The sequence below is a fragment of the Emys orbicularis genome, chromosome 8, assembly GCF_028017835.1.
Source record: "Emys orbicularis isolate rEmyOrb1 chromosome 8, rEmyOrb1.hap1, whole genome shotgun sequence".
NCBI lineage: Eukaryota > Metazoa > Chordata > Testudines > Emydidae > Emys > Emys orbicularis.
The window spans coordinates 68,786,598-68,804,051 of record NC_088690.1 but is presented as its reverse complement, the minus strand read 5'-3'; the positions used below and the strand labels follow the sequence as shown (position 1 = coordinate 68,804,051).

At 51.1% G+C, this 17,454-nt stretch overlaps 1 protein-coding gene across 1 annotated transcript in view; it reads right to left on the bottom strand.

Annotated features, from left to right (window-relative positions):
* The window catches only part of CRIP2 (cysteine rich protein 2), a 69,187-nt gene that overhangs the window by 26,959 nt on the left and 24,774 nt on the right, over window positions 1-17,454 (bottom strand). Inside the window, exon 2 of the mRNA XM_065409516.1 lies at window positions 209-303. Within this exon, the coding sequence (XP_065265588.1) occupies window positions 209-303 (95 nt within the window). The remainder of the gene's footprint in view (window positions 1-208; window positions 304-17,454) is intronic.

The window sequence follows — 17,454 nt, the reverse complement described above, 5'->3', positions numbered from 1 at the left end:
AGCCCGTTCTTGGCTCCTGGGATGAGACCCAGTTATTGGGGTAATAGCCCCACCATGGCGGGCTTCCTAGCCATCCCAGCAGAAGCAACAGCATCTTGTGACTCTCCATCATCTCAACCTTGAGACATGCTCACATGATGCTGGGACGTTTTCCCCCCTGACCCAGGGTGGGACAAATGCATAACTGATGCTCTAATGTTGCTCTTACCTCAGCATGGCCCCCGGGGGTCAGGGTCTTGTTGCAGCGCTCGCACTTCAAACAGAACTTGTGCCAGTCCTTGCCTAAAGAGGTCACTTTCTCGGCTGCATGAAAGACAAGAGAAAAAGCAGGGTGAGCCAGCTTGGCTGGAGAGAGAAGGCAAAAAGCGAACATCTGCAGAACAGGGCCCGGCAGCCTCACTCCGAGCTAGAGGGCCAGGATTCAGGTATGGTGGAGTCTGCATCTAATGGCAATTACTGCTCTTAGCAAACATTACTAAACATACTAACTTTGTCTGCAGCACGAATTAATCACCTTGCTTCTCTTCTCTCCTGTAATATGACCTATTAGGGAAGCCTCACCTATCAGGGAAAGTTAAAGGACAAGACTGTGGAGGAAAAATTCATTGTCTGACTTTCACTCCAAAAGACCCCACAGCTCTCTACCAACTAGACAGAGGCACAGGAATCACTTGGCTCACTAACGAAATGCAGCCACCTCCAAGGTGGAAGACAGCAGTGGTTAAACTGCTCAGAGTGACACTTCCCCATACCATAAGGTCAGGAAGTGCAGAAGAATCCCGTTTGACGGAAAACTGCAGGGGCAAATTTAGGTCAGCAGAACTGTTATTCTGCAAGTATAAATGGTGCTTTACAAAAAACACACAAAAACAAAAGCCCTGCCGGATGAAGTCTACACTAAGCAGACTACAGTTCCCTGGAGCTAGATTTTAGCCAAGACTCTGGAGTCAATGGCTGATCAGGGCCAGCTCCAGGCACCAGCGAAGGAAGCAGGTGCCTGGGGCGGCCAATAGACAGGGACGGCACTCCGTCCGTTATTGGGGCGGCACGTCCGGGTCTTCGGCGGCAATTCGGCGGCAGGTCCTTCACTCCCTCTCTTCCTCTTCGGTGGCACTTCGGCGGCAGCTCAATCAGATTTTTCTTTCTTTTTTTTTCTTCGCCACTTGTGGCGGCAAAAAAGCTGGAGCCGGCCCTGCGGCTGACTCTTGTGAAAATAACCACAAATGGTCAAGACTTTGATTTTAAGCCTCATCTGTCAGCCTACCCTTCCTGCATCACAGCCCCCCAGCACCATGGTACGTCCTGGTGAAAGGAGCATCTCCTTACTGAATTGCTGACTCCTGATGCATTTCAGTGTGGCTCAGGGCTCCACCACAACACTGAGCAGACCTGACCATGACCTAAGGTGAGAATTTGCCCCTTTTCCTCCCATCAGCCCAATTCCCAGAGGGACATTCTCTCTGGTGAGAGCGTGACATGCATAACTGACAGAGACCGGTGGACGGAGACCACGACCAAAGCCCTTTTGAGACAGCTGGAGTGGGGAGGGTCCGAGGGCATTGCCAGAGGGCACTGCCAGCCGCCCCTCCTGCCTCACCAGTGCCCCCCACCCCCAAAGGTCTGGCCCATCTTTAGTTGCTTAAACGGAGCTGGGCTCTTTGGAAAAAACTGGCCCCATCTGTGGGAGGGGGTCCCTTGGGAATCTGGGCCTTGGCGACTATTCCAACCATTTCATAATCTCACTGGCAGGAAAATACAGGCTGAACATCAGGGATGTTCCCTTTTATTTGTCGCTTCTCTTTATACCTCTTTGTACCACCCTAAAGAACATGCTGCTAGTCAAACATTTGTAGACTGTTAGCACTTCTGCTCCAACTCAGCCCCTTTAGTCATCTCTTAGGCCAGGGATCCCCAACACGGTGCCCGCGGGCGCCATGACGCCCACCTGGGCATCTAAGTGCGCCCACGTACTGGCCGGCGGACGAGCATCCGCTGAAATGCCACCGACAAGCAGCGTCATCCAGAGGCGTCGCCGCCGCCGAAATGCCGCCGATTTTCGGCGGCGACACCTCTGGATGACACTGCTCGGCGGCAGCATTTCGGCGGTGACGCCTATTGACATTGCTGCTTGTCGGCAGATGCTGGTCTGCCGCCATGGTCCTCCGTGGCTCGTCGTCTGGGGCCTGCCAGACAAAAAAGGTTGGGGACCACTGTCTTAGGCTTTGTCTACACTATACAGCTTTTAGCGACACTGCCATGTCACTAATAAGGGTATGTCTACACTGCGAAGTCGTTGACAACATTTTTGTCTTTTATGGGTACTTTAAACATCCCAGCCCCCACGCGAAAGACAAAAGTTTTGCTGCTTTGTTGGCAGGAGCCCTCTTTTGTTTTGTCATTCAATTGGCAGTGTAGACAAAGCCTTAGCCAAGCTACACACTTTTAGTCTCTCCCCTATCAATCCATCCCTAAAGGCCCTGGGTTGTCAGCATTCTTGGAGAAGGAGCTCAGAAAGGAACACAGTCACCTAGGTGTGGTCACATCAGAGCCATATATAGTAAGGGACTATTAACCCCACACTTTGGAAAGCATCTGTGTATTCAGCCTAAAAAAAAAAAGGTCACATTTGCTTGTGCAGTGCAGTCACATTACAAGTTCATTTCTCTGACCTTATGTCGGTCTCTCTATCGCTGCTCCCCATACTTCTCCCACCTACTGAATAGGAATGGTTTTGATTGTTTATCCCAGATGCATTAGCTTAACCGGGCCAAGTGAAATCTCATTTTGTGTTTCCTGCCCATATATCTAGTATCTCTCCTCTCCCATTCAGCACATTAAACAAAGATGTTATGTGAGACCAGATCCAGCAGCAACACCGATCCTATCTAGGCTTTGCAAGGTCACCCTTTGCTGTGCCTTCCACAAAGATTAAACATTACAAACTCTCTCCCCCCAGCCCTGCTGGCGAGAATGAGCAGAGCTTGCTAGAATTTTTCATTATCTGAAGCGAGGATGCTTCTGTGCCTCGGGAATCATGAGGGGAAAGCCACGCAGAAGAGATGGGTTCTGCATTTAGTTTGCATGTGGCAAGGGTGCTGGTCTCTTATGTTGAAAGGCAGCAAGTTCAAGAGCCTGAGTCCAGGTTCTGGGAAAGTTCTGTGTCTTGTGGAAACGGGGCTCCTCTTGCTTGTTGACTACTTTTTCCCCCAAGGGAGCAAGCTGTTGTGCGAGGTCATCACCGCATGGAAGAGAAGGAATTCATAGATCCCAAGGCCAGAAGGGACTGTTGTGATCACCTAGTCTGACCTCCTGTACAACCCAGGCCAGAGACCTGCCCCCAAATAATTCCTAGAGCAGATCTTTTAGCAAAACATCCCATCTTGATTTTAAAATGGCCAGGATGGAGAAAATTATCCCAATGGCTCATAACCCTCACTATTCAAATTTACAGCCTATTTCCCATCTGAATTTGTCTAGCTTCAACTTCCAGCCACTGGATCGTGCTAGACCTTTTCTCTGCAAGATTGAAGAGCCCATTATTAAATATCTATTCCCCATGTCAGTCCCCCCTTAACCTTCTCTTTGTTAAACTAAATAAACCAGGCTCCTTGAGTCTCTTGCTACAAGGCATGGTTTCTATCCCTTAACTCATTCCCGTTGTTCTTCTCTGAACCCTCTCCAATTAATCAACATCCTTCTGAGGCCACTACTATGCCAGGCTTCGAAAGCCAGAGCAGCAACCTTGAACTGGACTCTGGTTTCAATGGGAAGCCCACACAGCGACTGTTGATCACACCAACCCATGTTAGTGAGCAGCCACGCTGCTGTGTTCTGGGCCACAGGTAGCTTCCCCAGAGCCCAAGGCTCCATTCCCAGGTGTAACAGACGGCAGGAGCTGAGCCTTGAGGCTACAGTGTGCATCAGGTCAATGTCTAAAAGGACCAGGGTCATCCCCTGGCCAGGCGCAGAAGGAAGGGGGAGTTCCTCACCACCGTGGCTGTGTGTTCAGGCACAGGACACAGCCAAGGAGCCCCCATGGATGCAGACAGATCCAACAGGTGCTGTCTGTGGCAAGGTCCCTCCTCTTCCACCATCACCTCAGATGCATCAGGGCTCAGTCCGAACAGCTGCAATCCCTCCTTTGGACTGTGCTGTGAACATGTGCTGTCCAGGTACTCCTGGCACTGCGGCCCTGGTTCTCTGCTGGCTCTCCCTACAGCTCCAAGCATATTGGACAGGAGGGAAAAGAGGACTGAACCTTGGGACAACAGCCAGTGAGGGCCCAGGGGGCTGAAGAATAATTGCCCATAATGACTCTTGCTGTACCCTGCTCCACACCTGCCTCCTGCCATCCCTATGCTGTATGTCGCTATTTAGCATTACCCCCAGCACCCTTGGGCAGCTAGCAGGCCATGTCACTGCACTCACACCCACTCTGAGAAAGATGTGCTAAGACCCCAGGCCCCAAATGCCTTCCCTAGAAGACCATCTTCCGCCCTCCCATCGGCCATTGGGTTTCTAAATTCACCGTGTTTGCCTGGGAGGATTAGCGATCCAATTCCCCCTTGCCTTACACCAGGTTAACACAACTGGAACCAGTGCATTATACCAGCACTCAACTGGAGCAATGCAGCAGGCAGGCTGGTTGGCTCTGTGTTCCAGGCCCACTTCTCACTCAGGAGTTTAGCACTCTCTTGCCGCTTAGATCTCTCCCCTGATGTTTGTCCACTTCCTTCAGCAGGGATTCAAGCTAGGTTTACCAGACAGAAACGGGTTGGGCCATGCTGCCTTTCTTTAGGACTGGTGTCTCATCGGCTTCCTTCAAACTCTTTGCTATCTCTTGGTTCTCTCCTTAGTGTGTGATGGATCATTTTCAGTGGCTCTGTAAACCCGTAAGTCAGTTCCCACAGCACTATAATCTTGGGCACACGTCAACCCACACCTGCAGACACGTATACAACATTCCCCCCCACCCTCCACAAGGGTTACTTCTTAGGGGTTTTATCAACAGCTACCAGCATATTGACAAAACCTTCCTTATTCCTTTGCCCAGGCATCTGTGCTTTATATGGTTATTAAAAAGGAATCTAAATAAGCACCATATCTTGCCGTTTCTGAATCAGTTCCATCCCACTCCACCCTCTGTCTCTCTTTTCCGTCCAAGATATTTATATGAAAGTCCTTTTTGTTCTACCCCAAACCCCTTCTGGCAGCATTAATTCATTTTGCTACCCTTATCTTTTCTTTGCATGCCTAACCAAGTATATTCGTTACACTGCCTCCCACCTCTTTCCCATTTCCTCTTCAGTGCTGGGATCTGTCTTTGTTCTTCACACCCACTAATTCCCCGTTTTTGGTTTCTCTCTCTCTCTCTCTGTGCACACACTCTGGGCACTACACAAACAGCTGGAATATGGTAAAATTCAATTAAAGTTGCCATAAAACGAAGTCATAAAAAGCCAAATGAAATATTTAACAGGCAAATAAAGCAGCAGGATTCAAGTGCACTTCTACTCTAAATGCGACTGAAATGGCATTATGGGTTTTTTTGTTTATTTATTCTCATTGGCTTCAATGTGGGGGGGGGTGTCAAATTTGTTTTGTGTACATGTTGTTATGCTGGAACTTGGAAAAAACCTCACTGGAGGTGGTGGGTGTAACAGCTGCCTTCCATTAAATGAGGGAACAATTAAATGACCCCTTTGTTTAGAGACAGCCAAAAAACAGGAGCCACCACCCAAAATAACAGGTGGCTTAGGGGTCTGAACTATGTGGGCGGAGGAGTTTCTCTGTGGGATGAATGTAAATATCAGGATAGGGAACTGATTTTGATTCCAGGTGTGCATATGGGAGAGAAGGGGCTGGAACACCACAGCACATAGAGGAGCCCCAGACACAGTGAGACTAGCTTTTGCATGACCCTGAGAAAAAGCTAAGAAAAAGTTTTTGGGCAAAGTGCTGGCTGGAAAGAAGCTTGGAACTGCAAGCAAAGAAACTACCTCCTGCTGTTTAATTCCTACTGTGTTCAGGACTTTATGTAACTTCTTTGTAAACAAACAGAACTGCCTCCAAGAAATACCCGAATCCATCACCAATGTCTCCTCCTAACGGAAACAAACTGGTAGACCCTGAACTTTGGCGAACCCCTTGGGTCAAAAGGGGACAAGACAAAAGAGGTTTTTTGTACCTGTCACACCTGCACTATCTGGGATCTGAAAGCTGAGCTGGGTCCTTTCTTGTTCACTCAAAGTCCCCAGTAACAAGGACTTTGCAAGCCACATTCTGCTCTCCATTATACTTTCACATCTTCATTGACTCCAGTGGAGCTGCACAGTGAAACATAAGAATTTGGCCCAGCAGCTAGAACAGTGGTCCCCAAACTTTTCAGGATTGCACCCCCCTTACTCCTGTCCGCGCCTCCTCCCGGAGCCAGGCCACGGCTCTGGAGGGTGGAGGGGGACACAGACTGGGTAAGGGGCCCAAGGCTAGGGCCAGGAACAGAGCCACAGCCATGGGCCGAGGGCGGGGCCAGGGCGTGGTTGGGGGCCAAGGCTGTGGGGCGGGGGCAGGAGCCAGGGCCGCGGTTGGGGCCGGGAGCAGAGCTAGGAGCAGAGCGGGGCAGGGTACAGTGGCGTAGCTGTACTGCCCCCAGCCCCGCCCGCTTCACTAGCACAACCAGGGACAGCTGCCAGTGAGCTTGGTGCCTGTCCCAGTGGACTGGGCTGGGGGCAGTACATCCACGCCAGAGGAGCTGCCGACACAGGGTGCTGGCTCCTGGGAGCTGTGGCCCGACAGGCTGCTGCTTTTGCCGCTGAGGTTCCCGGTAGAGCCCTGCAGCTCCACGGATATCAATTTATATCCGCGGATATCAATTTTGTATCCACGCAGGGCTCTATCCGGCCGAGGGTGGATTAGGGCTCCAGCCCACGGCTCCCACTTCCCAACAGAGCAGCTATTGTGATAGTGATGTGGGGAGCAGGAGGCAGCCAATACTAGGCAGGGAACCTCTAAGAGAACAATGGCTCTCACCCCTCAGTAAGGGGAATCCAGAGGAACCCACACACACACCAAGTCCCAGCAACTTTGGACTTTGACTCCCCCCACTGGCCATGTTCAGCATCTTCCTCTTTGTGCTTCAACTAAGAACTTGTACTCACCCATCTATTTGCACCAATCTGTTGTCTCTTGTCTATTTAGATTGTAAACTTTTGGGGCAAGCACTATTTTTTTTGTTCTGTGTCTGCCCAGTGCCCAGTACAATGGGGTCCTGGCCATGACCAGGGCAACTGCAATACAAATAACAAAAGGATAAGAGCTTGACATTCTGGATAACTGCCTTCGTTCCACCTCTTCAGAGCAGGCCCAATACAGGGACTTGGGGTCAGGCTATACTGCTAGCTCTGGATCAGGCTCCCTATCTGCGAGCATTTGTCTCCTGCCCAGAATTCTCTGGCAAACCAGTTGGCTCCCTGGCACAGGTGAGGAGCAGGGGAGGGCATGCTGTGCTTAGATCCAGCAGTCCTCAGCTCACACAGGAATAGGGTGACCAGACAGCAAATGTTAAAAATCGGGACCGGGGTGGGGGGTAATAGGAGCCTATATAAGAAAAAGACCCAAAAATCGGGACTGTCCCTATAAAATCGGGACATCTGGTCATCCTACACAGGAAAAGCCTGGCAGCAGGACCACGCACTAAGGGGATGGAGTGTGCTGAAGTGTCTACACCATGGAGAGAAAGTCAGTGATTCCTACCTCCCTGGTGCTCTGCTCCACAGCTCAGCCCTGCCCTGCAATGCAGTTGGAAAGAGTTGAGCAGCTCACGCCCACACACCTGCCTTGGACCTGCTCCACAGGGCACTAAAAAGCAGACATTCGCTTCTCCACGGCATCCCAGGAATCCTTCCCACTGCCAAGGAGAGGCCTATGGAAAGCTGCCTGCCTCTCAGCTCATCGCAAGCCACAGGAGGGCAGAGCGTGGCAGCCTCCCAACTGTGGGAGGCGACACTACTGCTACCATGCCCAGCAACTCAGACCAGGCCAGGCATCCCAACAGGCCCTGGCCACTGGCCCCCACAGAGATAGCCAGCCACACACACCCACGTGGTGCAGTTTCTACAAGGCAGTGAGGCTCCCCAGGTCAGGCTTGCTCTGAGACTCTGGACTGGGGAGAGTCACCAACCCGATATGGATTGCACATGCACCCAGGGACTCCCTGGCTCTGCTGAGTGGGGACTGCCCAGCTGCATCAGGCATTCCCCCTCGCCTCTCTGTTAGGAACCGGGCCATGGGTGGTCTCGCCTCGTGGTCAAGGCGGGAGGCTGGCACAGAGGTGACCAGGCCTAGCAGCCAGACCCTGAATCAAGAGCCAAGTTACCAAGACAAAGGAGTGAGCCAGAGCCAAGAGCCAGGAATAAGGAGTTGAGGGTTGGAGGGCACGTCTACACTACAATAAAAACCCACAGTACCAAGTCTCAGAGCCCAGGTCAATTGACTCAGGTTCACAGGGCTAAAAATTGCAGTGTAGACATTCAGGTTCAGGTTTGGGCTGGAGCCCGGGTTCTAAGCAGACATGGCAAACCCATGAAAAAAAAAACCAAAAAAAACCCAAACAAACAGAAATTAGGCTTGTTTTTGGCTTAATTGGCTTGTGAGTTGCTTGTTGGCTAGGTTTCAGAGGGGTAGCTGTGTTAGTCTGTATCAGTAAAAACAACGAGGAGTCCTTGTGGCACCTTAGAGACTAACAAATTTATTTGGGCATAAGCTTTTGTGGGCTAAAACCCAATTCATCAGATGCATGGAGTGAAAAATACAGTAAGCAGGTATAAATATACAGCACATGAAAAGATGGGAGTTGCCTTACCAAGGGGGGGGGGGGGGTGTCAATGATAACGAGGCCAATTCAATTAGGGTTAGGGTGACCAGCTGTCCCATTTTTAAAGGGACAGTCCCATTTTTGGGGACTTTTTCTTATATAGGCGCCTATTACCCCCCACCCCGTCCCATTTTTTCACAGTTGCTATCTGGTCACCCTAATTAGGGTGGATGTGGCCCATTCCCAACAGTTGACAAGAAGGTGTGAGTATCAACAGAGGGGAAATTATTTTTTGTAGTGACCCAGCCACTCCCAGTAGGAGAACACTTCAATCTCCCTGGACACTCAATAACAGACTTAAAAGTGGCAATTCTTCAACAAAAATCTTCAAAAAGAGACTTCAAAGAGAAACTGCAGAACTGGAATTAATTTGCAAACTTGACACCATCAAATTAGGCCTGAATAAAGACTGGGAGTAGCTGGGTCACTACACCTTTCTGTCAACTGTTGGGAATGGGCCACATCCACCCTAATTGAATTGGACTCGTTAGCCCTGACCCCCCACTTGGTAAGGCAACTCCCATCTTTTCATGTGCTGTATATTTATACCTGCCTACTGTATTTTCCACTCCATGCATCTGATGAAGTGGGTTATAGCCCACAAAAGCTTATGCCCAAATAAATTTGTTAGTCTCTAAGGTGCCACAAGGACTCGTTGTTGGTTTTGCTTGTTGTCTAGATTTTGGCTTGTAGCTTGTGGGGCTTGTTGCTTCTTTTTTTTGGATCGGCTCCCGGCAAGCAGGGGCAAGAGGGGACAAGGGGGAGAGAGAGTCAGGGGTGCTCAGCAGCCCCACAACAGTCCCAGACTGCACGCCGGGGGGAATCTAGTCACACGGAGTGTTGGGGATCTTAGGGACTGGCTTGTTTTGAAATGGGATTAGCTTGATTTTTGGCTTATTGTGAAAGTCGGGGTGCTTATTTACCGCGTGAAAGTTGGCAACTGTGGTTGTGAGGCCCCATGTTCAGGGAGGGTTTCAGAGCCCAGGCTCCACCCTGAACCCAAATGTCTACAAAGTATTTAACCCCACAGCCCAAGGTCTGTGAGCCTGAGTCAGCTGACTTGGGACAGCCATAGCTGTGCTGCGGGGCTTTTAATGCAGTGTGGATGTACCCAGTGCTGTGGTTAGACATCAAATACCAAGTCCAGGCAGAGAGATGAAGCTGAGGGTCAGAGCCAAAGTATCAGCCGGAGCAGGGGTAACAACCGGGGGAGGAAACCAGGAGCCAGGAACAGGAACAGAACACAGCTGTGGGCATGGACCGCTATTGAGCGACCAGGGACGCAGGGCGGCTGCAGGGTTTAAGAATGGCTGAAGACACGAGCAGGCACAAAAAGAAGGCCAGGTTCATTAGCTAAATCATCTGAGGGCAATGAGCTGGGTCTGGGTTCAGATGTGGGTCCCTAACGCTTCCCCTCACCACAAACAGCCCACTGCCCCCCACCCATATAATCCAGGGCAGGGGCCAGGCCCCACCCCAACACAATGTCAGCAAACCCAGGGAAAAGACATGGAGCCATTCCCTGCTCCTGAGGAGCAGGCTACAAGGGTGCAGCACTGCAGTGACACCCCGCATCACAGCCCTGCGGGCATTTGCTCCACAGCCCAGTGTGCAACAAGGACCTGTGCTGAGCAGGGCTCAGAGTGTGCCCTCCCCCACAGCTCACAGATGCCCCGGCAGATGGAGCCTGCAGTGCCTGTAGACAACCGAAGCTACATCGCAAATAAACCATTCTTAGCCATACACAGATTCATGGCTCTCCAAGCACTTTCCAAAGGCAAGCATGGCTCCTAAGCACCTGCTCCCCCCTGCCCTGGGTCACAGCTGGAGGCACTTTGCCACCCCACAGGCAGGCACACAGAGCCTGCCTGGCATTACCGGGCCCCCCACAGACCTCCTGGGAGGGGAAATGGAGCGTGAAAGCTGTAAGCGGAGCCTGGTGTCGGAGCACAAACGGCGTGAGCAGCATTGTCATGGCAGAGAGAAGGTCAGGCTAACCCCTGGCTTGAATTTCAGCAGCGTCAACCAGGAACTCTCCTCTCTCCACTGCTCTGAACGTCAACAATAGCCATCGCCCTCTTACAGCAATGAACCGCAGCAGGAAAGGGCCAGAGACCACAACAAAGAGGCTGTCTCCATTACTGCCCTGCCACGGGCCAAGTGTGCTCCACCCCCACGCCCAAGCCTCGCTGTGAGCCTGGCACCATTGGACGGCTGCTTTTTAATATTTCAGGCTGGTTGTTCACAAGGCGGAGCAGGTACGGCTCAGCTACCAGCCATTACCACACCTTAACCAGATCCTTAGGGAAGGAATCTGGACTGTGAAGGGTCTCCAAGCCCATGCTCATAAAGATGGCGGGCTAACACCACAGAGGTGGGATGCTTGGCACCCTCTGACACAGGAAGGCCTGGGACCCGGGGGGGGTGAATGCTTTGTCTCACTCTGCAGTGACCCCTGAGGGTCTAGCGGGAGCCACATCCAGAGCACCTCAGCAACAGGCAATTCTCCATGAAGCCAGGCCTGGCGATGGGAGGTGAAGTGAAAAACCTGGGGGGTGGAGGGAGAGGAGATCTTTAGAGCTCAGAACCCATCCCCCACCCACCCACCGACACCACACAAATAGCAGAGCCCAGAAGGAAATCTCCTGAGATCATAACCTACCATAAACTCAGGCTGCTTAAGGGCTAAGAACTCCTCCTTGGCACCAGGGAGTGGAAGAGACTCCAACAGGACCTTGCAACCCCTGTTAAGGGATCACTGGGGAGTGGAAGACCAGCTAAGACATCATCCCCCACATGATGGGGGTAGGGCATTCCGCCCAGCCCAGATCCCTCCATTGGAGACCAAAGCTTTCATCCAGACATCCTGCTGGGCCACAGGGCAGGCGGCTGAGCTCTCTGATTCCATGTGGCAGATGTTTGCAGACAGTTATCCTGCTCTGCACAATGGCCCCACGCTCCCCAGGGAGCGCAAACAAGCCACCTCTTAGCCAGGCTGTCAGCCAGTGGATTAGCAAGAGTTTTCCAGGCTGCATTGTTTATTCCCAGCAGAGGAAACAGCTTGGAGACACCCAACCCACTTCCAGGGCACTGACATCCCATTTGAGTTCAGAGTCCTATAAATCACCACACACAGAGAGAAAACAAGAGTTCCGATTTCCTGCTGCTTCGCCTTATCTGCTCCATAAATACACAATTGCCATCCCCTTCCAGGGTACAGCCTCAGGCACAGCACAGAGTCGAGACTGCAGCCCACTCACCATGACCCTCCTGGGACCAAGCAACATGCTGAGATTTCAGCCAGCTCAATATTTGCTGTGAGTCTCTTCAAGGATGGTCTTGGGCAAATCAGATCCCAAATCCAGCCAGTCCTCTGTGGGGACAGCACCAGTGCAGGCTTCACACAAGTTAATCAAGGATTGGATGTGCAGTGAGATACCCATCCACCCAACACAACGTACACTCATCCACATCCACTGCTGCTTCCGCCAGGGGCTCCACTACAGCTGTATGCCTGAAACAGTGGGGCTAGTCTACCATGCTGTCCACTTTGGTCCCTTTGCTATTGCACCATGGCAAATGTGCTCCGTTCTGCCTCCCTTCCCCAGATTACAGGCCGAGGAGGTCAGCCTGCAGCAAGGCCCCTGGTTCCCCTGCAGTGTGACATACATGGAAAACAGCACCAGAGAGACTTATGGCCATTAAAAGTGAGGGAATCAGTAAGGCATCAGGTATGTTACTACAGCAGAGAAATAGCCAGGTATTAGGTTTGAGAAATAGCAGGCCATTTGTCATTTAAACTCTGCATCATAATGTGACCTTCCCATGGGGCAGAGTTAAGGTTACACGGGAACATGAATTTTGGTATTTCTTGACTCAAGCACTTCACTCTGCATCCTCACAGTCCCCCCAACATAGTTCTTCGTATGGGACCTTCCATTGCAGGGAAGATACGCATGGATCCTCAGTCAACCTAGCTCTCCTTTAGCCTCTCTGTGCATCTATTCCCTGTGCAATGAGTCCCCTTGGACAGCTGCCTGCCTAGAGCACCTGCTTTCCCACCTGGGAGGGCAGGCATCCTGCCCAGCACCCTCTCCACTTGTGTGCTTGTTCCTTGTTACTTACGGTGGGATTGTCATCCCAGAGTCAGCTCAGCAAGCACCGGGGTCCTGGCTCCTATGACATGCACTTGGCTACGGATCATCTTGCCCAGGCCACAAAGCGAGGATGGAACTGGATCAACAGCAAAGCTCCCATCACAGGGGATGGGGGGAAATGATCCCAAAGCTCTTTATAGCCATGGCTGCATAGGTTCCATGCCAGCCCAATGCTGCAACAGACACATGGCATTGGAGATGATGCAGGAGAGAGATCAAGGGCCTGCAGCGCAGAAGAGTTAGCAAGAAGCAGCTCCCTCAGAGACCCTCTATATGCCAATTGGGGTCAGTACTAGCCAGAGCACATACTGAAGTCTCCAGTACGCTGTTCATTACACTGACATGCTGCTCTTTTTTTTTTTTTTTTAAATTAATGGAGATATCCTATCTCCTAGAACTGGAAGGGACCTTGAAAGGTCATTGAGTCCAGCCCCCTGCCTTCACTAGCAGGACCAAGTACTGATTTTGCCCCAGATCCCTAAGTGGCCCCCGCAAGGATTGAACTCACAACCCTGGGTTTAGCAGGCCAATGCTCAAACCACTGAGCTATCCCTCCCCCCTGGAAGAGTTACTTTGCAATCAGGACAGAGAAAGGAGGGGCTGCCTTATACAGACACAACATTGCAATCCAGCTGTACCCTGGGCCACTGGATTCCTCTGCGTTCCACCTGCATTTACTGAAGATCCAACAGGACCTCACTCGCTCCCGTCCACACACAGCAGCCATCTCCTCCCCTCTATCGGCAAAGAGAAGAGATGCGCTGGAGCGAGTGCTCGCATTACCAAGACTTCAGCACTGCTCCCAGTCACACTCAAGAGTGCTCACTGGCAGGCTAAGGATGGTCATAAATAATTAAACCCAACTGCGGTGGGTAAGACGAACAACTGCAGGGCTCTCCGAGACAGCAGCCCTGCTCCAGGATTGTGTTTGTTCTCGGAATCCAATTTTGTTACTAATTTGCATGGGTCTCCCATCATTAGGACCAATTAGCAGGGCTCTTCTCAGTGTGCCAGCCCAGAGCTCCCTGACACCCAGCCCCAGCCTTTTGCTTCTTTCCAACACCTGGCCCTCCCACTGTTGGATCCCAGCGGGAAGCAATGTGATGTCACGGCACGTTGCCATGGAAGTGTGAGAGACGTGGCCGCAGCATAGCACAGCAAGTTCGCGGATGACACTAAACTGGGGGGAGAGGTAGATATGCTGGAGAGTAGGGATAGGGTCGAAAGTGACTGTCAAGGTTCCTTCCCCACTCTGAACGTTAGAGTACAGATATGGGGACCTGCATGTAAACTTCTAAGCTTAACTACCAGCTTAGATCTGGTTTTGCTGCCACCACTCCCAAGTGCTAACTCCCTTCCTTGGGTAGCCTTGAGAGACTCCTCCACCAATTCCCTGGTGAACACCGATCCAAAACCCCTTGGATCTTAAAACAAGGAAAAATCAATCAGGTTCTTAAAAAGAAGGCTTTTAATTAAAGAAAGAAAGGTAAAAATCATCTCTGTAAAATCAGGATGGAAAATAACTTTACAGGTAATCAGGTTCAAAGAGCCCAGAGGAACCCCCTCTAGCCTTAAGTTCAAAGCTACAGCAAACAGAGATAAACACTCTAGCAAAAGGAACATTTACAAGTTGAGAAAACAAAGATAAACCTAACAGCCTTGCCTTGCTGTTACTTACAAGTTTGAAATATGAGAGACTTGTTCAGAAGATTTGGAGAGCATGGATTGATGTCCCTCTTAGTCCCAAGAGCGAACAACCCCCAAAACAAAGAGCACAAACAAAAGCCTTCCCCCCACCAAGATTTGAAAGTATCTTGTCCCCTTATTGGTCCTTTGGGTCAGGTGTCAGCCAGGTTACCTGAGCTTCTTAACCCTTTACAGGTAAAAGGATTTTGGAGTCTCTGGCCAGGAGGGATTTTATAGTATTGTACACAAGAGGGCTGTTACTCTTCCCTTTATAGTTATGACAGTGACCTAGACAAATTGAAGGATTGAGCCAAAAGAAATCTGATGAGCTTCAACAAGGACAAGTGCAGAGTCCTGCACTTAGGACGGAAGAATCCCGTGCACTGCTAAGGCTGGGGACCGACTGGCTAAGCAGCAGTTCTGCAGAAAAGAACCTGAGGATTACAGTGGATGAGAAGCTGGATATGGGTCAGCAGTGTGCCCTTGTTGCCAAGAAGGCTAATGGCATACTGGGCTGCATTAGTAGGAGCATTGCCAGCAGATCGAGGGAAGTGATTATTCCCCTCTATTTAGCACTGGTGAGACCACATCTAGAGTACTGCGTCCAGTTTTGGGGCCCCCCACTACAGAAAGGATGTGGACAAATTGGAGAGAGTCCAGCGGAGAGCAACGATTATGATCAGGGGGCTGGGGCACATGACTTATGAGGAGAGACTGAGGGAACTGGGGTTATTTAGTCTGCAGAAGAGAAGAGTGAGGGGGGATTTGATAGCAACCTTCAACTACCTGAAGGGGGGTTCCAAACAGGATGGAGCTCGGCTGTTCTCAGTGGTGGCAGATGACAGAACAAGGAACAGTGGTCTCAAGTTGCAGTGGGGGAGGTCTAGGTTGGATATTAGGAAACACTATTTCACTAGGAGGGTGGTGAAGCACTGGAATGGGTTACCTGGGGAGGTGGTGGAATCTCCATCCTTAGAGGTTTTTAAGGCCCGTTTGACAAAGCCCTGGCTGGGATGATTTAGTTGGGGTTGGTCCTGCTTTGAGCAGGGGGTTGGACTAGATGACCTCCTGACGTCTCTTCCAACTCTAATCTTCTATGACTCTATGACTGGGATGAAAGCTAAAAATGTCCCTTACCTTCAGGGGAGACATTTTCTTCTTTCCTTTCCAGCCCCATTTGCTTTCTCCACACTGGCTGAGAAATACCTGGAATCATATGCCCAAGTGCTCCAACAGCCCTAGAACAATCACGGATCAACCCAGGAGTACAGCTCCAGCCCTGGCCAGCTTCACGCACCCACCCAGCGCCTGCTCTACTCGCAGCTGGACCGTTGCAGATGGCGGTTTCTGAACATCCCTTCCAAAAGGGACAACTCAGGACTGGCAGTAGGCCGATGCTCTGATGGCATTCCTAGGAATACCACCAGCACAAGAGTCAACATCCTGGAGTTGACAGTCATGCTGCTGATTCAGAAGGAATGGATCTGAGCACACACCCACGCGCATCTCAGAAGCGCCTGCCAGACTCATGGCTCTTGGAAAACTCAAGTCCTCAGAGGCACCTGCCGCAGTAAAGAGACTCAGCACCCAAGAGCGCTGAGGCTTAGGGGCTCCCATGCTAGGCCATATTGGTTTGTCCCATTGCAAATCATAACTGATTTAATAGCCAGGCTGCAAAGACCAAGGGATAAAATAGCTTGGGGAGTTGCACAGCAACGACTTGCATGGCACAGCAGAGATAGATTTACTAACCTGCTGCAGGTTGAGCATAACTTCTGCAGCTCTGTCCTCTTTGCTGGCCCCCTATTTTTTGGGTGATGGGGGTTTGACATCTGAAATCAGCCAAGCACCCACTTAACTCTTGTCCTGCTTCCCATCTTTAACAGATCTGCACATTGCAATTCTATTGCTTGAAATGCATTAAATTCCTAAAGCCAGATCCTGGCCCCAGGGGCTGCTCTCAGCTATAACAGCCCCAGAGGGGATCACCAGAGTGCAGCATAGCCAGGCCACAGTCTTTTCCCTCCATGGCACATCCCTTTTGCTGGGACTGGTGAGGAGCCAGAACCAGGTACAGAATCAGGGAGGGCAGTTTAAGCCAGCTTCTGTCCCCTTTGCACCACTGATGGAGCAAAATGTAAAACTTAGCCCTTGAATCTTAATTCTTCCTTTATGCCAAAGATTTTCCATGGCTGATTCAGACATGGCCCCTGCTACAGCTATAGCTGCTTTCAGAGTCTGGTAAAGAGACAGCCTTTGTACTGTACAGACATTGCTGTAGCTACGGGTTAGCAGGGAATTCCACCCATTCTGAATGCTACCGGCAGGGAACAGGGCTGTATACAGCATCGAGTGGCCTCTGGCATCCAGGAGGTCAGACTGATAATCAAGTGCTCCCTTCTGGCCTTAAGCTCCATGGCTCAGGGCTAGGGAAAGACAGGGGAGTGAGTTTTCCAGTTATATCACTCACTCACTCAGAGGAGGAGAAACAGCCTTCTCAGCTCGCAGCTGCCCAGCAGGAGCTGTCTGTACTCCAGGGCCCACCCCAACCAGCAGACATAAGACCTTTGCTGCTCTAGCCGCCTCTCGTCAGCCTGCGAAAAGTGACCAATGAAAGAACAGAAAGTGGGCTTTGTGCCCTTTGTTGTGATTTCTTCCCACTGATGCAAAGACTCTGGCAAATAAGTAGGTGCCCATTTGGAAGTGGTCTATATGGTAACAGATCTGCAGACACCTTAA